At 56.0% G+C, this 25,204-nt stretch overlaps 1 protein-coding gene across 4 annotated transcripts in view; it reads left to right on the top strand.

The window, feature by feature from the left end:
* The window catches only part of DISP3 (dispatched RND transporter family member 3), a 63,160-nt gene extending 38,867 nt beyond the window's left edge, over window positions 1-24,293 (top strand). For all 4 annotated transcript variants that reach the window (XM_073316547.1, XM_073316549.1, XM_073316550.1 and 1 more), the window contains exons 4-21: window positions 577-713; window positions 1,552-1,686; window positions 1,977-2,137; window positions 3,308-3,447; window positions 4,653-4,798; window positions 7,633-7,794; window positions 8,317-8,478; window positions 9,807-9,929; window positions 10,642-10,778; window positions 11,556-11,737; window positions 12,551-12,681; window positions 12,804-12,979; window positions 14,388-14,514; window positions 15,903-16,048; window positions 16,846-17,005; window positions 17,502-17,615; window positions 19,557-19,723; window positions 20,793-24,293. In XM_073316547.1, coding sequence (XP_073172648.1) covers window positions 577-713; window positions 1,552-1,686; window positions 1,977-2,137; window positions 3,308-3,447; window positions 4,653-4,798; window positions 7,633-7,794; window positions 8,317-8,478; window positions 9,807-9,929; window positions 10,642-10,778; window positions 11,556-11,737; window positions 12,551-12,681; window positions 12,804-12,979; window positions 14,388-14,514; window positions 15,903-16,048; window positions 16,846-17,005; window positions 17,502-17,615; window positions 19,557-19,723; window positions 20,793-21,155 — 2,869 coding nt within the window. In that variant the 3' untranslated portion in view covers window positions 21,156-24,293. The remainder of the gene's footprint in view (window positions 1-576; window positions 714-1,551; window positions 1,687-1,976; window positions 2,138-3,307; window positions 3,448-4,652; window positions 4,799-7,632; window positions 7,795-8,316; window positions 8,479-9,806; window positions 9,930-10,641; window positions 10,779-11,555; window positions 11,738-12,550; window positions 12,682-12,803; window positions 12,980-14,387; window positions 14,515-15,902; window positions 16,049-16,845; window positions 17,006-17,501; window positions 17,616-19,556; window positions 19,724-20,792) is intronic.
* The last annotated feature ends 911 nt before the right edge of the window (window positions 24,294-25,204 follow it).

Genomic DNA, 25,204 nt, shown 5'->3' with positions numbered 1-25,204 from the left:
GTCCTCTCAGTACGGGCCTGGGGAAGGATTGCAATTATGGGGAGCAGGGAGGGGAATAGGGAAGGGGGGGGGTGTATAAGCCCCCAAAAAGACTGGATTACAGGCACGCTCCTGTGATGCAGGGCTATTGTATTCCTGGTTTTAATTATCTCGGATTACCTCTGCTCAGAACCAGCTTCCAGCAGCAGAGGCTGGTAAATCATGCAGTGGTTCACAGGCCCGGGCTCTGCCTGCACCCAGCTAGTTATTACATCTGCGCTTAATATAATAAGCAATGATTTAAGATGCCAGATGGGATTGGCTTTGGAAGCTTCCAGAGCTGTTTGTTGACAGCGAGAACTCTATTAACACCTTTGACTGCAATGCACTGGAGGAATTTTAAAAATCTGAGACCCGCTCTTTGTTATTGCCTGCTCTCCTGATGCAAACCTCGGCCACCACTCCTTGCAATCTGACCTGATCCGCGCACATGACCTCCCTCTGGTTTTGGAGGAGATGCATGTGGTTCGATCCTCCAGCCCCACTCACTGTATATTCTCCTCTGTGCCTTCTCTCCCGCCTCTCTCTCCACCCCAGCAAAGTGCAGGTGCTGTATGGTGGGACAGATTTGTTTGACTATGAAGTGAGGAGGACCTTCAGTAACGACATGCTGCTGGCCTTCATCAGCAGTAGCTGCATCGCAGTCTTGGTCTATATCCTCACCTCTTGCTCGGGTAGGTTGCATTCAAACTCTCCGTCCCTGCTCTAAAGCAGAGCAAGGGCTGCAGTGAGCAGCCTGATGGGAGTCCCTGCCTCAGGCCCCAGGAGAGTCCCTGGGCAGGTCATTCTCCAGCCTGCTCAGGAATGCACTGCCTGGAGCTTTGATGTTAGGCAGAGTAGCAGGGCCTCCCATGGCCACAGAGACACAACCCGAATTGTCCAAGGCAGAGATTGGGGGGTGGGGGCAGTCGAAGGGCTCCCTTGAGGGGATTTGGCCAACTGAGAAGCAACTTCTCCTCTCGCTAACTCTGGTGTAAATCTGGAATAACTCCACTCACTTCAACTGAGCCCGTATATATTTACCCCAATGTAACGGAGATCCAGCTCGGGGCCTGTTTCCCTATTGACCTGGATGAGAGTTGAACTGGTGGGAAGTGGAAGGCTCCATGTCCCATTGTGGGGTCCTAGACCGTCCCCACTGCTTAGGGGCCACTTAGGCCAACCCGGTCAAGAACAGCCTTTGACTTTGGGTGCCCAAATTGAGACTCCATGCATTTAATTTCCAGAGGTGCTGAATGCCCGCAGCACCCATTGATGCCCGCAGGAGAGTTGAGTGCTCAGCTCCTCTGGATATCAGGCCCATGATGCCTCAAAACCACCACTCGCCTTTGGAAACATCACCATGCCTTGCCCCAGCTGGAATCCCTCCCTCCTGACCAACATATCCCCTGTCAGGTCAAAGCTCTTCCCGGGGCAGGAGCAGGCCAGGTGCCCACACCCCACGGGCAGTACAGGGATTGCAGCCCATGCAGTTCCAGTACCGAGATTCCTAGCATCGCTCTCCTCCCGCAGTGTTCCTGTCTTTCTTTGGCCTGGCCAGCATCGGGCTGAGCTGCCTGGTGGCGCTGTTCCTGTACCACGTGGTGTTCGGGGTCCAGTACCTGGGCATCCTCAATGGCGTGGCCGCCTTTGTCATTGTGGGGATCGGTAAGTCTTTCCTAGCCTCCTTCCTTTGCTCTGCCCCAGCTGCTCCCCACCCAAAGGCCCTGCCATACCCGCGCCAGCCTGCAGAATGGTCTGCCCTTGCCTCGCTGCGTGGCAGGAGGCGCAGGCTTGACAGTGAGCTTAGCTTTGGTGGGCCAGGTCCACAGCCGGTGTGAGTTTGTCTAGCCTCACTGACTTCAGAGCTGTGACGCCTTGCGCCCACTGAGGATCTGGCCCCATGCATCTCTCCCCAGTGCGAGCGGCATTTCTGCCCCACCTTTCCTCCTCCCCAGGTGTCGATGACGTCTTTGTCTTCATAAACACGTACCGCCAAGCCACCCACCTGAAGGACCTGCAGCTGCGCATGATCCACACCATCCAGACGGCAGGGAAGGCCACCTTCTTCACCTCCTTGACCACAGCTGCGGCGTACGCTGCCAACATCTTCTCACAGGTGCGCCAGGGCTTTGCAGTGGCCCCCCTGAGGTCACAGCTGCCTGCTAGAAAACATCACCCCCGGCCTTTCAGCAGTTCCCTGGCCCACAAGAGGACAACCATGGGCCTGCTCTGGAGGGGGACTTTCCCTGAGCTCTCAGGCTCATGTAGGTTTCAGAGTAGCAGCTGTGTTAGTCTGTATCCGCAAAAAGAACAGGAGGACTTGTGGCACCTTAGAGACTAACCAATTTATTTGAGCATAAGCTTTCGTGAGCTGCAGCTCACTTCATCGGATGCATCATGTAGATACTCCTTGTGTGCTCTTCCTGCTTGAGACTGACTCCCTCCAGGCCAGCTCTGTTGCCCTGGGCCTGTGGCAAAGCCATCTCTCCTGGGGCTTTGAGCCATACAGCTTTGCAGGAAGCTGGAGCTCAAGTGATGTCCTTGGGACTCCTGTTCCCAAGGCCTGTGGCAGGTGCAATGTGCTGGACCTGGCAGGCAAATGGGGCACGTTGCTAACGTTGTCATCTATGCCTGGCTCTCCTGGTCTGGCTCCCCCAGCCCAAGCTGGGAAGAGAGGCTCAATGGGAAGCAGAGCTGGCATGTCTAAGGATCACAGCGTCCCTCCACAAACAGATCGGGAACTTTTTGGAGTCCCTTCCAGACTCCAGTCCCATCAGCCAAACAGGGGAGCTCTGGGGCCTGAACTGCAGAGGGAGGAATCCCAGCATATTCCACCCCAGGTTTTCCCTCCGCTTTGGGCACGCTGGTGCTGCTGTCCCTGGGAGCACTGTACTCATCAAACACAAGGAGGGAATCTGATTAGGCCTTCCCCTGAGCCACTGGCGAGAGCTCTGCCCCTCTCCCCTGCATGTGCCCAGGGCCAGATACACGAGAGAGCTCCCCTAGCCTGGTAGCAATGCAGTAGGCACCCACCCTGCGAGCACCTCAACCGCTGGGCAGTGTCTGCCATGCCAAATGATCAAGTGCCACTCATCAGCTGAGCCCTAGACTACCAGCTTTCACCAGGGGCAGCTGGCTCCATGGCTTTTGGGCAGCATGGACTGGCCAGTGTTCCTACCCCCGGGCTCCTCTTGAGTTCGCTTCCCTGTGTTGCCTTAGCGGGGTCTCTTGCTGGAAGGTCTCTGGGATCCACCTCCTCTGTCCTAGCTGAGCGTTCTCTCTGCAGATCCCTGCCGTGCATGACTTTGGTCTCTTCATGTCGCTCATTGTGTCCTGCTGCTGGGTGGCCGTGCTGTTCACCATGCCGGCTGCTCTTGGAATATGGACCCTCTACATGTCCCCCCTGGAGAGCTCCTGTCAGGCCAGGTGAGAGTCCTCGCGGGGCTGTTAGGAAGAGTCCACATCCTGCCGCTGATCAGTCTCCCCCACAGGAGCCTGCCCATGCCAGGCAAGGAAACCACAGCCTGGGCATTGACTCCAGGGAGCAGCTGGTCGCTTGGGTTGTCCTAGCCATGGGTTAGTGCGTCCACATGGCAGAGCTGTCGTGGTGCATCCAGACACGGTGCGCCTTGCGGCTGTGGTCATGCCACTGTATCCTGGGAATTTGGAACCGCCCACAGTGCACTGCGGGATCGAGTTCACAACCGGCTGCCTCAAAGCAGCTGCAACCTCGTCAGGTGTCCTTTCCAGACCTGAGCTGCAGGTGTTGCAACCAATGCATCAGAAGTACGGTTGCATGTGGGCAGCAGGCCCTGTCCAGCACTGCAAGCACCATGCATCCCAGCCGGTCGTGTGCCTAGTGTAAACACACCCCTCCCCCCAAGCAACGCCCTTCGCCCCCCACGCCTCCAGCCCCCCGGGCAGTGGAGGGGCACGCTCTGGCCTCAGAACTCTGCTGCCGGCCGGATTCCGCCCTTACGGGAGGGGAGGTTTATTCTCCACCTTCGGGATCAGGCCGGGAGTCAAGGCCGGATTTGGATCTCGTTTCTGCTGGTGTAGACCCAGGGTGGCTGCCGCAGAGTGACTCCAGACGTATAACCAGAGGAGCCAGGTTCCCTGCTGGCATCAGTGGGTGCAGCCCCATTGACTTCCAGGGAGCTTCCCCCACTTACACCTGCAGAGAACTTGTCCCAGGATCTAATCTGTGAACTGGAGGCATGCAAGCCCTGCAGACAGACGGACAGCCCAGCCCCTGGGGGCACGGGGATGCAGATTTGTATCTGGGTAAATCAGTGCGCCTTCCCCTTCCTCCCTCTCAGGTGTGGCACAGCAGCCGGCTGGGTTTAATTCCTTAGCTGGGTGATGAAGAGCAGAAGCACCTGGGAATACCCCGCCTCCCCTCCCTCCCCCACACACATCTAGCCCAGTCTCTGACGATTTGCTAGCAGCAGCCGAGCTCCTGATATGCCCCGGCGCATTAGCAGTGGAAGTGGCTGGTTTGGTTTTGGCAGTTGAGTGCGTAGCAGGTCACTGGAACAGTCGCTCTCCTCTCAGACGGAGACGAGGCAGCAGCTGTTCACACAGTACGTAGCCCAGAGCTGCTGACTTTGGCTCCCCCCCTCCCCATCCAGCTGCAGTCAGAAGTGTGGGAAGACGAGCACTTTGCCCATTGCCGATGACCTGTTACTCGCCTCGGAGGATGCAGCCGGTCCAGGCCAGGGGTCACTCCCGTACCTTGATGATGACATCCCACTGCTCAGCGTGGAGGAGGAGCCGGGTAGGTGTTCAGAATCCTGTCAGCCCATTCTGGGGACAAGGAGCCTCCCCTGAGGGAGTGGCAGTCCTGGGTTCTCCTCCTGGCTCTGCCACTGGCCTGCCAGGTGACCACTGGGCTGCTCTGTGCCTCGGTTTCCCCATGTGTGAACTGGAGCTAATGATCCTTTGCTACCTCCTGGGATGCCGTGGATCTGCATTTGCTGTGTGTGCATCCCTTGGCTGGATGTTACTTGAGGCATGACATTATTATTCCTCAGGAGTCCAATTAGGATCCAGGTTTGGCCAGAATACCTAGCTACCCTATGAAGGGACCCAGGAAACATCTGGTCTAGAGCACCTGGGCACTACAATCCTCCCGAGATGGAAGGCAATACTCAATTAAAATCCCAGTCCCTTCTGTAGTCTTTAGTGTAACATTGGGTGAGCACATGTGAGCAAAGGTACTTCGTCCTTCTACAGTGCCCAGCGCCTGAGGCCTCGGAGCACTTCACACGCATAGGGAGCTGGGCCTCACAGCTTCCCATGAGGCAGGTCATTTCAATTATCCCTACTTTCTAGGTGGGGAAACTGAGGCACAGTGCGGGGCAGTGACTTGCGTGAGCTCAGAACTGGGAAGAGAACTTACGAGTCCTGGTGGCATTGCTATGCCTTAATCACCAGACCGTCCAATTAGCCCTGGCTGGAGTGAAGGGTATTTCGCTGGGAAGGGCCTCTCATCCTTGGATTTTAAAGCTGGCTGTTAGTGCTGCCTGGTTGAAACTGCAGCCCCGAGCTCTGGAGAGTCCCTGTTAGACACAAACCCTCGGGGATAGCAGCAGGCTCGGCCTGGTGACCGGGGAGATGGGAGCTAAGATGCAGCTGTCTCCTTAGGGCAGGTTTAACCCTCCTCCACCTGCGAATACCTCCCCCCAGCCCTGTGCTAGTGAATTCACCAGTCCCAGAACAAGCAGAGGTCAGGCTGCTCTTAACATGCTGCCGGGCTCCTGCTGCAAGTGCTGAGCCTCCTCAATATGCCAGAGCCACACAGGATGGTAATTTATGGAAATAGCTCGTCCTCCACGTCCCTGGACCGTACTAAACAGAAGGACAGTTTCCGGTAGAGCCCCTGGGCAACTTGTGAATGAGGCAAGGATGTGGCTCTGTGTGGAGGCCCCGTGTGGCGTGCTGGGGCTGCCGGAAGGCACCTGGTGCCCTCGCCAACCCCACCGGAGAAAGCGCCATCTTGCCAATTGCAAATGAGAGGTTGATTCTTGGTGAGACACAGGTGGCACGTGGCCGTCGGATGGAAATTGGATGCAGCCATTCTCCTGCCACGTTAAAGAGACTGGAGTGCCTGCTGCCCCAGCAAAGCCCTGGGGGTTGCAGCCTGGGGGGTGAGGGTACAGGGGGGACCCGGTTGTATTGGGGGAAGAGGGGTGGAGGGATCACTGTTTCCTTGTAAAGGTGCTAGGGATTGTGATGGGGTTCCTACTGATCCCCAACATCCTGCATCGCAGATTGCTTTGCTTTCTAGAGGGCTGGATGCTGCCACACGCTGAGCGAACCCACACCCCCGCACAGGCAATGGGAACAGAGGGTGTCAGGACGTTTGCAGGATGGGGACTCATTTCCGACTTGGTCGTTTGCGGCCATGGGTTTCCGTGGGGGTGATTCCCATAACAGGCAGACACATAGGTTGGTAAGTTCCCTGCTACGCATGGACACACCAGGTCAGGCAAAGGGTCAGATTCTGCCTGGATCCACATGTGTGCTGTATTGATGGCAGAGTTCAGAGCAAAGTGGGGGAAAGAATGAACTTGTGCCTAAAGCATAGTATGGGGACTCAGGGCAGCTGGGGTCTGTTCCCAGTTTGCCTCTGGTTTAAATGTGTGATCTTGGGTAAGTTCCAGCCCCTCTTTGTGCCTCAGTTTCCCCATCTGAAAAAAGAGGATAATGGTGCTTCCCTATCTCGCGAGGGTGCTGCGAGACTCAATTGCAATGCTGTTAAAGGGCTTGGAGATCCTAGAGACCTGCTGAGTTATTTATTGGCATTTAAGAACGCCCCCAAACCTTCACCCAGGGCCTACACTGATGCCAAATATATTAGGAGGTTTGAAAAAAAATGTAACATTTTCCCCCCATTTCTTGGTTCCGACTGGTAGTAACTGTGGAAATGCTAAACCCCAAGAGAGACAGGGTGTTATCAGGGCATCCCAAGCCGGAACAGAAATCCTTCAGCGCTGCTCTGAAGTCTCCAGAGGTTTGGATAGTTCAGATCAGCAGCCCAGCTGTTGTTGGGTTTTTCTCCAAACCAAGCCTCTTGGAGGGCTGCTGGCTGCTCTTCCTAGCAGCGTGGTATGTGCCCGAGTGAAGAGGGCACTAGACTAGGACTTGGAAAAGGGCTTCGTTTCCTGTCCTTGACCTGCCCCATGCCTTTAGGCAGCCCCTTCATCTCCCTGCGCCTCTGTGCCCCTCCCACGCTCCGTCAGCTTGGCTTGTAAGAGTTTGTGGAGCACGTAGCACGCCGGCGCCTATAGGGGCTACCACAGTATAGATGGGAGCAGCAGGTTGAGAGCCTTGCTGGGCACATACGTCTAGTCGTAAGAGGAGCTTTAAGTCGCTGCCTTGCTCAGCTCTGGCTCCTGCTCCAGCCTGGCCAGTGGGTTTGATGCACTGAAGGGCACAGGGCTGAGGAAGTTCTAAGAGTGTCCTCTAGTCTGTCCATCTGCCTGGCTACTCTGGGCTGCAGGAGAACTTGCCTTTCTCATTCTCTTTGGCTCCTTGCTCTGTGCCCCTGCGAGGGGCTTGGGGGCCGAGCCAAGCTCTGAGCCTGCCTTTGGTCTCTTTCTCCCCTAGCGGCTCTGGAAATGGGGGATGTGCCCTTGGTGTCTGCGCTGCCGGAGAACTTGCAGCTCCCGGCCGAGAAGATCAGGAAAGGTCACTTGATCGCCCATCTGCAGGAGCTCCTCCAGCACTGGGCGCTGTGGTCTGCGGGGAAGAGCAGATGGGTGATTGTGGGTAAGGATGGCCAGAGGGATGCCCTCCCCTATGGTGCGTCTCACAGACTCTAATTGGGCAGCGCTCCCAGAATTCCTCAGCCTTAACGGTGAGGGGAGGCCGAGGTTGGACACAGCGTCGCTGCCCTGCCCCTCCGACAGGCACATGGAACATAGATCTCCCCTCCTCCTGCTCTCCCAGGGGAATGACAGTGTCCTGAGACCCTGCTCTGTCTCTGCTACTTGCATAGCTCTGTATATGGCAGATAACTCTGCCCTTTCCCCGCTGGCACAGTGCTCCCCTCTGGGCTTTGCCGGCCACTTTACATTTAGGGAAGACATGCTGCTGCAGTGTTCGGAATGGCATTAGGCTCTCTCTCTCTGCGCCTGGGCATCCAGCACCTGTCGCTTCCCTGCTCGCCTGGGGAATCCCCCAGCACCCTGCTCCCCTGGGTGCTGCTGGATGGCCAGCCCCGGGGGCACCGTGCAGATGAGAGCTCTGTGTGTGCAGAGTCCCATATGCTGGTCGCACCTCTCATTGCAGGGCTCTTTGTCATGGTCCTGATCCTGTCCATATTCTTCGCTAGCCGCCTCCGCCCAGCTAGCCGCGCTCCTCTCCTGTTCCGGCCCGACACCAACATCCAGGTGCTCCTGGACCTCAAGTACAACCTGAGCGCCGAGGGCATCTCCTGCGTCACCTGTTCAGGTGAGAGTTCCTAAGGGTCGGATGGGGGCAGCCTGAGGGCAGCTCCTGCGCGGCACGGATGGGGTGAATACCCCCAGGGCATCAGCGCTCCCCTTGCAAACCCTGCCTCCCATCAATGCTAATGTCTCTAGCCTTCTTCTGAGCCCTCCTTGGCTGCCCTCCCTTCCCCCTCTGTACTGCTGGCCTCCCTGGCCCACTAGACATGCCCAAGACAATTCAGGCGGGAGAGTGATTCCTGCTGCGTTGGACCCCTTTTCCCCACGCTCTCTGGTGTTCTCAGCTCAGAGGCATTGGAAGGAAAAACCCAGGGATTAGGGAGCAAATGTTCCCTTCCCGCCATGGTGATCAGTGTTAGCCCCGTGCTTGTGAGCAAGACCTGCCCCTTTCTGGACAGCTGGGGTTGCCCAGGGAATTGCCTGTTGCCCAGGAAGGTGGGTTTTGTCACTGTGAAATCCATGTATACTGGCTGGCAGTGGGCAAAGGCCGGTGCTCTGAACTTCTGTCTCTAAGCCAGCCGTGTAGGGCAGGGGTGGCAGCCTGCCAGCCCCGGGGGCTTGGGGAGGGAAAGCACAAATGCAAGTGCTCAGGACAGGGGCAACTCCATGGGAACTCCCTTCCACTGACGCCAGGGCAGCCGCACTGCAGCTGGAGCTGACGGAGACGTTAGCCCTGTGCAGAGCCCCGCGGGGGTTGATATGGAGGTTGAGCTCAACCCTCTCGTGTCCACCTACGTTGCTGTGAAAGCTGGCCGCCTCCTCCTCCTCCCGTGCGCCCCTCTAAGGGAACATTGTCCGGCCGGCTGAGGGCAGTGCCCCGTTCTACCTGTGCTGGGCTGGGGCTGAGCTGACAGGGTCTGGTGTGTTACTGGCCCAAGAGCGCTAGGTGTAGGGCCGAGCTGATGGAAATCCTGGTGTGACCAGCCCAGGAGCAGGAACTCTGGGTGTGGGGCCGAGCTGATGGAAATCCTGGTGTGACCAGCCCAGGAGCAGGAACTCTGGGTGTGGGGCCGAGCTGATGGAAATCCTGGTGTGACCAGCCAGGAGCAGGAACTCTGGGTGTGGGGCCGAGCTGATGGAAATCCTGGTGTGACCAGCCAGGAGCAGGAACTCTGGGTGTGGGGCCGAGCTGATGGAAATCCTGGTGTGACCAGCCAGGAGCAGGAACTCTGGGTGTGGGGCCGAGCTGATGGAGGTCCCGGTGTGTTACCGGCCCAGGAGGGGGAGTGCTGGGTGTGGGGCCGAGCTGATGGAGGTCCCAGTGTGTTCCTGGCACACCGAGCTCTGACAATGCCATTCTCCTTTTCCTCCCTGACTAACCTTGTGGGACAGGTTTGTTTCAGGAAAAGCCCCACAATCTGCAGAGCAACATCCGAACCTCCTTGGAGAAGAGGAAACGGGGCTCGGGGCCCCCTTGGGGGAGCAGAGGGGGCGCGGCTGATGCTGTGCAGCAGGGTGAGTGCACAAGGGGGCTGGCCGTCGGTCATTCTAACCTGTTGCTGATTTCCGGCTGGGCCCGAGATCCTGTCTGGGAAGGAAGATAGCAAAGGTGGGCTCTGAACAGACAGAGAAAAGGGACATGGCTGCAGACACCTCCCTACCAAGCCCTGATTTGATGCTGGGCATCGTATGGTTCAGGGAGTGACGAGCTGCTGAGAACATTTTCCTTCCCTCTGCCCCCAAATTATCATTGCTCATTGCTCCCGGCACTTCAACTCATCAGAGCTGCACAGCAGACAGGCACTTGGGAAGAGCAGCTTAACAGAGTGGCGGTGTGGTCTAGTGGTCTGAGCATGGGACTGGGAGCCAGGAACAGCTGCCTCCTAGTTCCCCCCCTCTGCCACTGACTTGCTCCCGGGCTTTGGGAAGTCATTAAACCTGCTAGTTTCCTCAACCTGCACCCCAAGGGATTGGAGGATGGGTCAGATCCCAAGCTTCATAGCCCCAAGGGGGTCAGTAGGGCTTGCACCAGCTCAGGATCTCGCCCTGTGTTCATAGAGCACGTTGGAAATGGCACCATCCTGTGGAGAGGCAGAGGGTTGTGTTCGGCTAGTGCTGGGGAGAGGATAGACCAGACGCCCTCTGTGTTCGCTCCCCTGGTTTGTAGCGTTAGCTGACCGATCAATGTCTTTCACCACCGCCCGGCTGACTGTGGTGTGTTTTCTAGATCCCCAGGGGACTGTGTATGTCTCCAAGTCCAAAGGCCAGGGCAGGCCACCCATCTACAGGTTCTCCCTCAATGCCAGTGTTCCTGCCTCGTGGCAGATGGTGTCCCCGGGAGATGGGGAAGTGCCCTCATTCCAGGTAAGTTAAGTGTGTGCATTAGACTCTTCTATGGCATGCTTGCACTGCAAAGCCTCCTGCTCCGCAGGCAGACAGCAGGAGCTCAGAGATGGGATCAACAGGGCACTGCTGTGAGGAAGCTCGCACTGCTGGCTTCCCAGCTGGCATGGACAGGAACACTGCTTGTGTCCTACCCGGTGCTGCTAGGATGCCAGGTGTTGATACTGGGCTGCTGTTGTGTCACTGTTCATCCCAGAGCCACGGCTGGAGAGCAGGCGGGAGGTGGCAAGGGATAAGAACTGGCCTGGGTTCCTCAGCTGAGCTGACCCACAGAAGGTTTCTGAGCCGTTCTGGGGTCCCGCGGGCTGAATTCTTGCTTTGTCCGTCTGTCCATGCACAGGCAGGGCAGCCGAACGGATCAATTCCAGCCTAAGGGGCTGAGCCAGGCCTGCACAGGGCGCCTGATGGCTGTCCAGCGGAGATCCCCCAGCATTCGATCTGCAGCAGGACTGAACAACCACAGCTCCAGCTGCAGTCTGGGGGGGGCTCAGCTCCCGCGACAGCCAGGCTCTAGTTGTATCCAGCTCCCCATACTCGGGAAGGAGGCAAAGGCGTGGGAGGGCCAGGTCTGGGTGGCAATGGATTAGCTCCTCCCTGCAGAACCTTTTCTCTCTGGCCCTGTGAGGACTCAGGGTAAAGCAGGGGCGGGGGGGTGTCTGATGCTAACGTCTCTTTGACCTTTGCCTGCTCTGCAGCACTGTGCGGTTAAGTGTCTGTTTTCGTTAATCCATTGCTTAGGTGTATAGAGTTCCTTTCGGTAACTTCACCAAGAAGCTGACAGCTTGTGTGTCCACAGTAGGGCTGCTTCAGCAGACGAGCCCCCGGAAATGGATGATGACCACTTTATCCTGCGACGCCAAGAGAGGCTGGAAGTTCGACTTCAGTTTCTACGTCGCGGCCAAGGAACAGCAGCGAACGCGGTAACCGTCCCAAGCGGGTAAACGCTCAGCAGCCAGGGAGTGCTGCTGCCTTGTGGTCAGTGCAAGGAGTGGGGAAGTCAGGATGCCCAGGTCTCTCCTCAGCTCTGCCACAGACTCGCTGTGTGACCTTGGGCAAGAGGCTTCGTTTTGCTGCACCTCAGTTTCCTCATCTGCAAAATGGGTCTAATTCTGCTATGTATTGTGCACTGCTGCCCTCTTCTGGGTAGAATTTGAATTACTCAGCTATGCACCATAGCCCCTTATGGCTAATGGAGAGTCTAACTCAAGTGGCAGAGGCCTGTGTGTTTAGAACAGGAGGTTCTGAGTTTGGCATGCGGCCGCGGCGCCCTGCCTAGGAAGCTCGGTGAAGTCATAAGCTTGTTGTGATACTCTCCCACCTTTGCAGAGGCCACCGGGGTCCCAGGGTGGCAGGTGCTGTCCAGGAGTGTGGGATTATCGATGCTGTTAGTGTAATGAATAGAGGGTTGTTAGTGGATTCTTTATGTGATAGAGAGAAATCCCACTCTTGGCTAATGTGTGGCCTTGGGCAGCGCAGATACACCGCTCCCATGGGCACAAACTCATGACACCTCTGAGTCGCTTTCTCCCCTAATTCTTTTCACTGCTTCTCCAGAGCTTCCTTCCCTCACCTGCCCTCTCTTTCCCTCTCCTCCCCCTGGTGCACTATCTGTTGCCAAACCCCTAAGCCTGCTTCCTAAGGGCCCGGCAGCATGGAGCTGCTTTGTGTTAACATCTCGTGCCCGCCTTGCTGCTGGGCTGGACGCTCCATCATGCCCTCTCTTTGCCCTGCAGGAAGCTGTATTTCGCCCAGTCGCACAAGCCCCCTTACCACGGCCGAGTGTGCATAGCGCCCCCTGGCTGTCTTCTCAGCTCTAGCCCGGACGGACCCAACAAAGGCTTCCTCTATGTGCCCAGCGAGAAGGGTAAGCTGGAGAGAGCGGCAGAGGGCACATGGCCATGGCTGCACTGGAAGGACTCGCCAGGTGGAGTGTTGGCTCAGTTCCTCACTTTCTCGGCTTGTAACCCTCCCCTCTTTGCTTGACAGGGTCCCCCAAGATGAAGCTCTCGGCCACCTCAGGCTTTAACCCGTGTGGGAACACCGGCTGTGGAAAGCCAGCAGTGCGGCCGCTGGTGGACACGGGGGCCATGGTGTTTGTGGTGTTTGGCATCCGCGGGGTGAATCACACCCGACACCCGGATAACCACGTCATCGGAGACATGGTACACGTGCTTTCCTGCATGCAGGCCCGGCAAGCCCTGGGGTGGCTGATGCAGGAGGACTGTTCCCGAGTTAGGTTGCGCTAATGCCTGCCTCCCCGAATTCTCACGCGCACCCCTGACTCTCCAGCAATCCCTCCCCACCTCTGACCAGCTAAAACAGCAGAGGCAGCAGTGCTGCGATGAAGCACCTAATAGAGCACATTCGTTGTTTGCGAGCTTACTACAGATGTAAATCAGGATCCCCTGGTTCGAATTGTTTCCAACTTTCCAGAAAACCCCACCTGAGCCCAGGATCTAACCACTTACGTTTGAGACCCTCTGGGACTCGTTGTGGATTTTAGAGGGGGCCCCAAATCAGGCTTAGAGTGGAACACTTGGCTGAAAGCTTGATTATGGAGCACCAGCCATTGCTGCATAATTATTGTCTGGCCTGTGGCGAGGTATTAGATTAAATAAAGACGATTCAGTTACTCTGGGAAAATCTGAGTGTCCATGTGCAGCTTAGTTCCCAAATCTGCTAGCCGGACACATGGGTGCTGCTTTCCCAACAAACTCCCGCTTACCTTTGTTTCCAGGTAACTGCAGTTACTTCCCATAGTGCAGTACCAGAGCAGCATGGGAATAATTAACCTTTGCCACTTGGGAACGCAGCCAGGGGATAGAGCTGCAGGTCAGATAAGGAGCTGTCTGGGCTGCTCCTGCAGGGGGTCCGTTTGCTTATTCAGCATCCAATCAGCCATGCTGTGAATGCCCTTGCTGTCACTTGCCCACACTCCCCTCATCTAACCTGGGGGTTTGATTGGCTAGGGCCCGCTCTGCCCTGGGTTTGTACCAGTCTAATGATGTTGGGTAGTTTTAAATCAGTCCAACCCCTAGTCTGGACGCAGTTATATCGGTGTAACGGTGCCTCTTCCTTGCAGGAATAAATGATACAGCTGTAAGCGCCGTTATACCAGCAGGGGGTGTGCCACTCTAACTATACTGGGCTCGTTAAAGGGTGTAGACAGGGCTTGTATCTTGCATGTAGAAAAGCCCTTGGGGCATAGCTGTAACACCTCTGGAGCTCTGGTTGGCTCGCCAGACTTGTCTGGGTGCTGTTGCGAGCTGGGCAGGGTTATGGGTGCAGGGGCACCCCAGGCTAACCTGCTGAGCAACCCACGTTGCCTCTTTGTGCCACTGCTCCTGGGGTCCAAGGCAGGACTCCGGCTCCGGGAGCTAGGATTGTTGGTGCCAGTTGTTCTCTGTGCCCAAAGCTGGGGCTCTGAACCGCATGCCCAGCTGGGGGAGGTGGAGAATGGGCAGTTGGCGTTGTGTGGTCAGTCATACGCCCGGGTCCTGCCCCACCCCGCCAGGTGCTGGGCGTGTGCCTCACGTGTTCGGCTCTCGCTGTTGTGTCTCCTTGTGAAAGGGCAGCGTTATCTACGATGACAGCTTTGACCTCTTCAAAGAGATTGGCAACCTGTGCCTCATCTGCAAGGCCATTGCCGGCAATGCTGAACTGGTGAAGCCGGGAGGGGCCCAGTGCCTGCCGTCAGGTATGTAGGACAAAGGCCAGCCAGCCTGATCCTGGGGACAAGTGCCTGACAATGACAGGTCCCCATGTAGAGGCTGAGCCCGCGCTGCGGGTGGGGTTGGTAAGAGCCATAGAAATTGCACCATCCTGTCCTGCTCTCCATCTTGCTGCAAATCTTAGCTGAAATCATCGCGCACCTTTGACCCTTGGCTCCGTCGCTCTGTCTCATGCTTTGGGGAGTAGTTAAACAACAGACACTGGGCCCAGTGGAGCTGCTACCCTAACCGTGCTGCTAACCTTTTGCTGTGCTCAGAACTGGGTTTGATCAAGACGTGGCCCTAGCCAGACAAGCTGCAGAAGGGATTGCGGCCTCAAGGTATCTTTCCGCTTCCTCCATCTCCCAGGGCTGTGTATCTTTGTGGGCTTGCTCCTAGAAGCTCCATCACGGAGCTTAGAGATGGAATGGACTGGATGATCTGTTCCCGTCATGGTGGCTCCATGATGTGAGTGGAGTTCCTCCACTTTTCCCCAGTGCAAGGGAGAGCAGGATCTGGCCCACAGTCTCCACAGAGCAGAGACTTCAGCTAGTGAACCGGTAACCCCTCCTGGGTACGTGGCACTGCTTCGTAGTCACTTACCCGGCATGTCACACCCCGAGGAGGTGTCCCCCTGTGCAAGGAGGGCAAACTTCTGTATTGGGTTTGGAGGGAGCTGCAAGTTAACCCGTATCGAGAGGAGCCCGGGGCCAGTTTTAGACATGGGTAGGGAAGGGCACCGCAATCACCGACAGCAAGGTCAGCAGTGTTCCTGGAGCCGGCCACCCCTGCCAGCAAACACCTGTCACCTGTCAGCAAAACTCTTCTGTTGATTTGGGGTGTCTGTGTTGTCTCCTGACCTTGCAGCTTTGCAAACCGATGCCACGTCTTTCTGCCCCAATGTAAATGCCACCGAGAGTTCAGGAGCTGCCTCTCGGGGGAGGAGGGATCCCCAAGGGCCAGCCCCACCCTCTCGCAGCTGGGGAAGAGAGGTGAAAAGCTAGCAAGGCAGATCCTGAGCTGGCATAACGTGATGCCACTGCGTTGACTCCGGCGAGCTGTGTCAACACACATCAGCTGAGGGCATGGCGCAGAGAACACAGGGGGTCACTGGCCTACCACCCCATCCTGCTGGGAGACTAGGGTGTCCTGGGAGGTACCAAATGCCCTCTGCTCCCTTCGAAGCCAGCAGGAGCTGAGGGCTCTCAACCCCTGGTAGGGACAGGCCCTGGGGTGCCAAGAATCCAAATCTGTAGCCAGGGCAGAGCAGGTGACAGGAGAAGCAGCTGTTCATGGACAAGAACTGCAACTCTGTCTTCTCTGTCCCTTCGCTCCTGTGTGTCCCTCCCCCATCTTCCCCTCTCTCTCTCTCCAGGCTACAGCATCTCCTCCTTTCTGCAGATGCTGCATCCTGAGTGTAAGAACCTCCCAGAGCCGAACCTGCTCCCCGGGCAGCTCTCCCACGGGGCGGTGGGGGTGAAGGATGGCAAGGTGCAGTGGATCTCCATGGCTTTTGAATCGGTGAGGGCACTTCCATGTTCCCCGGGTCAAGTCTCCTGCTACCAGCTCCCCCGGCATGTGGGGCGGGGCGGGGGCAGGAGGAAAGCAAGCAGCCGCTTTTAAGGGGCTGTCCAGATGGCATCATTGGCTTCCGCACCGATTCTCCCAGATGTCCATGTGTTAACCCTGCTCTCTCCAGGGCTCGGCTTTGCAGCACCAGCCCGGCTTTATCTGCAGGAGTCATTTTGCACTTGCCAATATCTGTGCTCCCGCTGCAGGTGGGAGTCAACCTGCTTGGGGCTGCAAGTGACGGAGACATCCTATTGCTTCCATTCGCGCCCACAAAATGGCCTGGACAAAGGGGCCAGGCTGAGAGCAGGCTGCAGGTCCCCAAGGTTTTTCTCAGCTGCCGGTGCTGTGGACTCCACCTGGGAGCTGCAAACCCAGCTGCCTCTTCCCCAGCCCTAAAGAGCCTGCCCCGGCGGTTGTAATCCCTGGTTTTGGCCCATCAGACGAGCTGGCTGGCACTGGCTTTGTGGCAGCCAGGGCGCCACGCCCGTGGTTTGGCTGTCGGGTGTGCGTGGAGCAGGCGTGCTGCGTCAGAAGGTGCCATTTGGCACGGTCACTTTTCTCGCCCCCACCTCCTGTTGGGGTCTGCAGACCAATTCACCCGCTACTCTTGCTGGGCTCCAGAGCAGCGCAGCTACCTGCTGCCAGCTCTTCCACCCCGGATGAGTGGGGTAGGTGGGTAGGTGTGAATGGGAGATGTTGGGCTTGTGTTGGCGACTCTAAGGACCGTCCCATGCGCTTCCTTGCAGACGACCTACCAGGGCAAGTCTTCCTTCCAGACCTACTCCGACTATCTGAAGTGGGAGACTTTCTTGCAGCAGCAGCTCCAGCTCTTCCCTGACAGCTCCGCTCTCCGGCACGGATTCCAGACCTGCGAGCACTGGAAGCAAATCTTCATGGAGATCATAGGCAGGGGGCTTCAGCACCTATCCCTCTCCCTCCCCAGCACCCTGCCCTCCCGTCACCTGGCTCGGTCACAGATCTTCACCCCAATTTCCTTCTTATTCTCGTGTGGTGCAGGAGCACCCCCAGGCCCCAGCCAAGATCAGGCGGCCATCGTGTTGGGTGCTGTATGAACACCTGTCCAGATGCTCACTGCCCCAAGGAGCTCACAGGCTAAAGAGACCAGACAGAGCCAGGCTGGGAGGGGAAACCGAGGCCTGGAGGGAGAAGCGATTTGCCCACGGTCACCCAGCCCGTCAGTGGCAGAGCAGGGGTAGAACTTGGCTCCCCTGACTCCCACTCCATTGCCCCATCCCCTTCATCCTCCCCTTCACGTTTGCCCCAGCTCGAGTTAGTTCCCAGGTGGGCGGCCTGCCCCACAGCAAGGCCCTGCTCAGCTCAGCTGGGAGCGCAGCTGTGGCTGCAGTCTGGGGCTGGAACCAGGCTGCTTGCTCTCTTCCAGGTGTGCAGAGTGCCCTGTACGGTCTCATCCTCTCGCTGGTTATCTGCGTGGCTGCAGTTGCTGTGTTCACCACGCACCTTCTCCTCCTGCTGCCGGTGCTGCTCAGCATTCTAGGTAAGACACCCCCTGATGTCTTCCACTTCAGCTTGCCAGCAGGAATCGCTATACCGGGCTTGATTCTCCTCTCGTTTACACTGCTGTGCTCCTATTCACGGCACTGGAGTCACTGCTCATTTACAGCAGAGTGACTCCAGGGGGCCTGATTCTGATCTGGCTTTCGCCAGTGTAACTGCACCGGCCTCACTCCTGATTGCACTGGGAGTGAGTGGGAAGGGACTCAGGATCCGTGTTTGCAAAGGGTCCCCATCTTGAAAGTAGAATTTTCCTGTCTAGTTTCTGGAGCGTTTTCTCTACACAATCTCCTCTATTGATTTAAATAAGGGTTTTAGCTACCCAAACTCCAGCCCTGCCTCTGGTGTATAATAATGTGATTGAGGCCCATGTGCTCTGAATAACAGTCACTCTCCTTTCCAAAGATGGGATTATAAACACGGAATATTTTAGTGGGTTTGTTAGTGTTTTAAACACATTTGTAAATAGCCTGGTTGGTGATTTGACCATATTATGGACCGAGCATGTTGCTAAACTTCCCTTTTTAAAAAGCAAATCTATCATTTGAAAATGACTTAGTCTCCCACTCATGACTCACAAATAAACATCACTTTCTTCTAGAAACCAAACACGTGCATAACTCACGTGTTAATCAAGGGGGTTTTGTAACATGAGTGCTCCACCCCTTCCCGTTTGGGCTGTGCCTCATTGCCAAAGGTTACTGTAGTGAGCTGTAGCTCACGAAAGCTTATGCTCAAATAAATTTGTTAGTCTCTAAGGTGCCACAAGTACTCCTTTTCTTTTTGTAGATCAGTGGTTCTCAAACAGGGGTACACGTACCCCTAGGGGTACACATACCCCTGGGGGTACTCTGAGGTCTTCCGGGGGTACATCAACTCATCTAGATATTTGCCTAGTTTTACAACGGGCTACATAAACAGCGCTAGTGAAGTCAGTACAAACTAAAATTCCATACAGACAATGACTGGTTTATACTGTTCTCTATATTATGTGCTGAAATGTAAGTACAATATTTATATTCCCATTGATTTATTTGATAATTCTATGGTAAAAATGAGAATGTGAGCAATTGTTCAGTAACAGTGTGCTTAGACACTTTTCTATTTTTATGTCTGATTTTTGTAAGCAAGTGATTTTGAAGTGAGGGGAAACTTGGGGGTATGAAAGACAAATCAGCCTCCTGGAAGGTTCAGAACCACTATCAGTGGTCGGTCAGTCTGAATATCCCCATACAGAGTCAGTCGGTCTGTCTCTCTCATACGGTCCCCCATCACTCTAGTATCTGAGCACCTCACAATCTGAGAGTGTAATTTGGATTCTCAGATGAGCTGCTTGGGAATTTTTCAGCAAATTGTTTTTCACCGAACAAATAGAGATTCTTAGAAACAGAAATTGTTTGTGGAACCAGGTCCGTGTTGGGGACTCTCCCGACTTGAAAAAAGTCGTAAAAAAGGAGACATTTCCAGTTTTCTGGTTCGAAAGGATTTTTTGTTTTGCAATTTAAACTAATTAGACTGAAACAAAAAAAAATTTTTTGTTTAAAGGTCCAAATCAAAATAAAACCTGTCAATCAGCTGAAATGGGAAAGGTCTGGGCCTTTTTGAGACATGAATGTTTTCGAGCTGTTGACTTTCCATCCCAACGGTAAGAATGTTCAGACGCTCGGAAAACATCAGTGCTATGGGAGGAGGGCAGCGTGCCCAGTTCTAGTTCGGGGTCTCTCTCTGTCTGATGCCGGGAGGAAGGGGTTGGCTGGTTGGAATGAGACTGGCTGGGATGCTCTGTGCTAGACAGTAGCACAGGGCCGTAGCTGCTTCATTGCCTTCAGTGAAGCAGCTCGGATTGATGCCCCTTGTCCAAGGAGCCCAGGCTTGATCTAGCCCGAAGCCCAACTTGGCTTGCTGTTCCCCCCTCTTTGTGCAGGGGTTGTCTGCCTGGTGGTGACCATCATGTACTGGTCTGGCTGGGAAATGGGGGCTGTGGAGGCGATTTCTCTCTCCATCCTCGTCGGCTCCTCCGTCGATTACTGCGTGCACCTGGTGGAGGGCTACCTGCTGGCGGGAGAGAACTTGCCCCTTCACCAGGCAGAGGTGAGTTCCGCCCCAGCCTCTTCCTCATGCTGATGTGAGGGCATGTGGAGCTGGGCCACGGCAGGGCCTCTCTCGCATGGAGCTGGGGCGGAGGGGGCAAGCTGCAAGGAGGCTACCTCCTCCCTGCGGGGATTCCTCCCCCCATCAGCCCCAGAGGAGCTCCCTGGTGCCCAGGCTACGCCCCCGGGCTTTGACACAGGACTCAGCTGCGCTACGACTGGCAGAGTGGTGGTTCTGAGCTGGGGCCTGTGACCCCGGGATTGGCCCCTCCCTAGTACTTTGCCCTTATGAAGACAGTCCCCGTGCTGGGGCAGTCACTGGAGTCCAGGGGCACCCTTCTCTTCCCCTCCTGCTACGGGTACGTCTACAGCGCAACCAAAACACTGCAGCACCAAGGCTCAGAGGCCAAGACGACTGGCTCAGGTGGGTCTAGAAACAGCAGCCTAGCTGTTTGGGCTCGCCTTGCAAGGAGCGGGGTCTCAGCCTGGGCTCTACGCTGCTGGTTTTAGCCTTGCGAGCCCAAGGCAGTTGGCCAGGGCTCTGAGGCTTGCTGCTGTGGGTCTTGTATTTGCAGTGCAGACACACCCTGAATGCTGTGCCTCGCTGCACTTGGCCATGCTTTTTCGGGGCAGGACAGATGAAGGGCCAGGAGGTGCCTCTAATGCATCTTTGGCCCCGTGCACACTTTTCCCGCTCCAGGGGGATGACTGGGGCTAGGCTTCGGGGAATCTACAATGCAAGGGTCAGAGTTACATCCCTCAAACTGGAGTAACTCCGCTGGCTTCAGGGGAATCCCTCCACATTGACACTGGGGTAGTGGGCACCAGACGCTGCTTTACAGGTCTTGCCTCTGCTGGGATTGTAACCCTGGGTGCAGGCTGGCAGCCTCTGACTCGCACCAGTCCCGTGCGATCTGTACTGGTGCCACTTATCCTGGGCTGAGAGCACCTCCGCACGAGCGGCTTCTACTGCTTGCAGCTGCGCCAGGGGCTAAAAACCCCATACAGACAAGGCCCCGGCCCTCCTGTGCCTTCTGGGTGCCTTCTAATGCTGCCGTCTGCCCCGCCAGGACCCCACTTCCTGCCGCCAGTGGAGGACGATCGAAGCCGTCCGGCATGTGGGCGTGGCCATCGTCTCCAGCGCAGTCACCACGGTGATCGCCACCGTCCCGCTCTTCTTCTGCATCATCGCCCCCTTTGCCAAATTCGGGAAGATCGTGGCCCTCAACACGGCCGTCTCCATCCTGTACACCCTGACTGTGAGCACGGCCCTGCTGGGCGTCCTGGGGCCCAGCACCTTCACCCGCAGCAGGACTTCCTTCCTCAAGGCTCTGGTGGGGGTTCTCCTGGCGGGCGTCTTGGGGCTCTGCGTTTGCCTGGCCCTGCTGCAGAGTGGCGTGAAGATCCCCCTCCCCAGCGGGACGTCCCTGTAGTCCCCACACCGGGCTGCCTCCGTCTCTCTTTCGCCCTGTTTTTTTTTAAAAGGATATTTTTTGTAAAAATGAAAAAAAAAATCCCTTTTTCTGGATGTTTTTTCAACTCCAGAGGTACTTTATTTTCTACTGGGTTTTGCTCTAAACTCGTATTTATTTTGGTGGTGGCAGATGGACGGACTGACAGTGCACCAGGGCCACAGTAACTCTCAGCCGCCTCCTCCTCCTTCTTTTTCTTGTTTGTTAATGAATGGAGGGTTTGGAGATCCTGGCACCCCACCCCCTGTATGACACCCCCCTGATGTATGTGCCATCACAGATGTTCCACTTAGGCCTTCAAAATAGGACTTAAGTGAGAGAGAGGCCTTGTGAGTTTCATCCCCTGGGCTCGATCCTTGACTCGGGTAATCTACTTCTGCTGATTTACACCTGCAGAGAGTCCGGCCTTCTGAGATGAGGAGGTTTTGGGGGCGTTGGGGAAAGTCCATTGAGGTTGTCCAAGGGTCAGTGATTCCCAAGGAAGCTCCTGCTGCCACTGGTCCGTGCCCCAGCCTACGGGGATCTAGTGTGTGCACCAGCCGGGTTGGCTATCGTGGGAGTTCTTGTTGGCTGAGCTCACATGTCGCTTTGGGGTTATCTGTCTGTTTGGTTTGGCTGGACGCAGCTGCTGGTGTGTCCTTTTCAGGTGGAGTCCCAGAGCCAAGAGCGCAGCGGGGTTTAGGGGTCCCTTTTCCTGAGCGTGTGTTGTGTGCTGGGGATGAGTTTGCCGGATACTTTATGGGCACATACCCCTGTCCTGGCGCTAAGGTGAAGCCCACAGGGTCATCTGCTTGTCGACCTGCCCCCACCCCCTCTCTTTGCCTCCCCACTTAGCCCATGATGGCCACTCTGACGCATTCCCACCTCTGTGCCCCAGGTTCATTTTGTCAAGTGAGCCGCTTCATGGGGCACTGGCTTTGGGTCGTCAACAGCTAGATTGTCTGCAGGTAGCATCTTCTCCTCTTCACCGGGGGCACTGCAGAGCTCGCCCCCGCTATTCTAAACACCAGCTCTAACGGATGGGCCGGGGATCCTATCTCCCTCCCGGGGCAGGGACCCTCCATAGCATTGTGCAGTTAGCTCATGGGCGTAGTTACAGTCAGCAATGCAGGGAGCAGGAATGCAGTTCCCTACTCTGTCTCTCTCCAGGCCCAGCCGTCGGGCTAAGACAGTGACAGCAGCCAGCACCAACATTTCCTCCCACTCATCACCTGTGCCGCTCGGCGTGGGTAACATCTCCCCCTGTCACCGCCACTGGGGAGAGAATCGTGGGCCTTCAACCCACCACACAGGCCTCTCCCACTGGGAGCAATGATGCACGTAGCCCCCGTCCCATTGCTAAAGGTCAGGGCTCATCCTATGTGGCAGTTTTGATGCAGCCCCCGGCAGCTGCCTGCTTGGAACAGATGGTTTATATTAAAGTAGAATGAAATTGCAAAGTGACACCATTAACAAGTACATTTTTAGGCATCACTGATTCCATCATATTCTTAAAGTGGAAATAACTAAGTGTGCGCATTGATATGCGGCACATCTGTTCCCCGGCAGAAGGGGCGCGGGTCAGGCCCAATGAGAGCTGCATTAAACATTATTTACCAGGAGACGCGGCAGCAGGAGTGGGGCTGGGCTTATCATTTGTTTGCAGATACTGAATCCCTGGTGGATTCGTATTTGCTCTCTGGATTGAATGGCCCCTTTTAAAAAATGTAAGCGCCCAGTGGGATTAGATCTCTCCGTACCCCATTCGTTGCCGGGCCGGTGACCACTCTGCTGAGCTCAGCAGCTCCTTCTGCTCGGGTTCGTGTCCCCAGCTCAGGTCCCTGGCAGAGTCCATGATAAATTAATTTCATGCATTTATTGGTGCCTTTTGAGGTGCAGGATTTTCCCTGGGAAACTGGATTTAGGACCAGACCTTACGAGGGTGCTCAGCTTCCGTTGGCTTGAACAGGAGCTGGGGGAGGGCTCAGCACTCCTCTCCTTGCAGGACTGGGCCCTTCATCCCTTTCACCCCCTGCAAATTCAGCTACCAGATTGTCTCCTGTGTGGCTCAGAAGGGACCTGCATGCTCAGAATTAGCCCAGCTCTGGACGCAGCCTGTCAGTGGTCCTGAGGCCGGGGGAAATTAGGAGCAACTCTACTGCTGGCAGAGAAGTCACGCTGGTGTGCGAGCAGAATCAGGCCCAGGGTTTTCATTACCGTGTTGCAGCTGAGTTCCTGCCACAGCTGCTTTGGCATTCAATGAATCCTGGGCCCTTTAGTCATTCCCCATTAGCTCAGACTCCAGCAGGGGCAGGTTTCTGTGTCTCTGACCTGTGCTTCTCCATGGGCCTGCAGAGCCCTATGTCCCCTGATTTCCAGCGCTGCTTTCCAGGCACCAGCTTGCTCTGACGTTCCAACCTCAAGATCAATTAACTAGCGCCCCGGAGTGGCACTTGGTTGCACGGAGCATCAGTGGCAGCGTGGCTGGGGTACCGGGTGTGTGCATGTGACACAGGGAGAGGGTGAGTGCAAGGAGATGGACCTGATCAGCATCACCAAAGCAATGGCGGGTCTGACAGCAGGACTTGAACTGAGCAAATGCTTCAGCCTCCTGAGACTGATTAAAGCCACTGTTTGTTTGTTTCCAGGTCAACAGACAGACAAGAGGAGAAGGGGCCTGTGTGTGTGTGTGAGAGAGAGAGAGAGAAACAGAGACAGCCCCTGGAGAAAGTCACTCTCGCTGTGTGTGAAGGGAGGGATTGGAGTGTCTGGGGTAAGGACACAGATCTGTGTCTAGCCCTGCAAACTGCTCATTAGAGCAAATGCGAGCCCAGGAGGTGGGTTTTTTTTTTTTTTTTTTGTTTCCCCTCCCCGCATATACAAAGACTTCTGATGTAAGTCTTTCCCCCTCCGGATGGGGCTGAGAACTGCATGCTGGGATTGCCAGCTCAGCCACTCCTGGGAGGTGTAACAAAGCAGCTGGAAACCTTTTCTATCTCTTGGGTCCAATCTGGTGAGGTGCTGGGTTTCCCTGGGGGTGGGGTTGCCACTGTAGTTTGGGAGTTGGAGGGCACTCAGGACCTAGCAGGATTAGGGGCTGTCCATAAATTATGCAATGCATTAGGGGTGGGTGGGTGGGAAGGCGCTTAACCTTATGGGTTTGTTTCAGTGTCACAAGGGGTGGGCAGGTCTTGAAAATCACCAACAAAATGTGTGTAATTAATTTATGGACAGCCCCTTGGGGCTCTCACCCTGAGTGCTGGGGCCTGACTGCAGAGAGGTTCCCATTGTTTCTCTCTCTCCCCATCCCAGCTTTAGTAGGAGAAGGGGGTTTGGCTAGTGTCAGGCGCAGGATGTGATGTTCAGCTTGTAGCTTTGGAAGGTGTGAGACAGGGAGGGGGAGTGAGAGCAAATAGCAGACTAAGTTAGGAAGTGGGGAGACTGAGGCCTCATTGTGCCAGGTGCTGTATAAATGCACAGTGAGAGGCAAAACCTACCACAGAGAGATCCATCTATGGGGCAAGACCAAGCGGGGGCGGGGGCGGGGCGGGGGGAAACTGAGGCACAAAGAGGTGAAAGCGACTTGCCCAAGATCACCCAACCGGCCAGCGGCAGAGCCAGGAATAGAATGCAGGTCTCCTGACTCCCAGGCCAGTCTATCCACTAGAGCACACAGCTCGTATCCTCTAATTCCGCCCCCAACCCCCTGAAACTTGGTGATATGAACATTTAACTTCACATATCAACCTGGTTTTAACAGCTCTTGCCTTAAGGGCCCAGCTGAAACATCCCGGCCCCCTCTCGCTTTTATCCAGCAACCCCGCTGACCATCAATGTACCCGAAAGGAGAGCACAGCAGGTTCAGTTCAGCCGGTGAGAGGACCTGAGTTTCAAAGCTTGCTGTCTCCTAGCAGCACCCTGGCTGTGTCTCCCCCCAGGGCTACCTGTAAATAGCTGTCGGTGGCTCTCCCCTGTTGATGACCCTGCCTGCTGGCTGCCTTTAGGATGCATAGGTCCCTGGGCTTATGCCT

The sequence above is a fragment of the Lepidochelys kempii genome, chromosome 18 (genome assembly GCF_965140265.1).
Source record: "Lepidochelys kempii isolate rLepKem1 chromosome 18, rLepKem1.hap2, whole genome shotgun sequence".
Classification (NCBI taxonomy): domain Eukaryota; kingdom Metazoa; phylum Chordata; order Testudines; family Cheloniidae; genus Lepidochelys; species Lepidochelys kempii.
The sequence above is the reverse complement of the archived record's forward strand: the minus strand, read 5'-3'. Positions and strand labels throughout refer to the sequence as shown.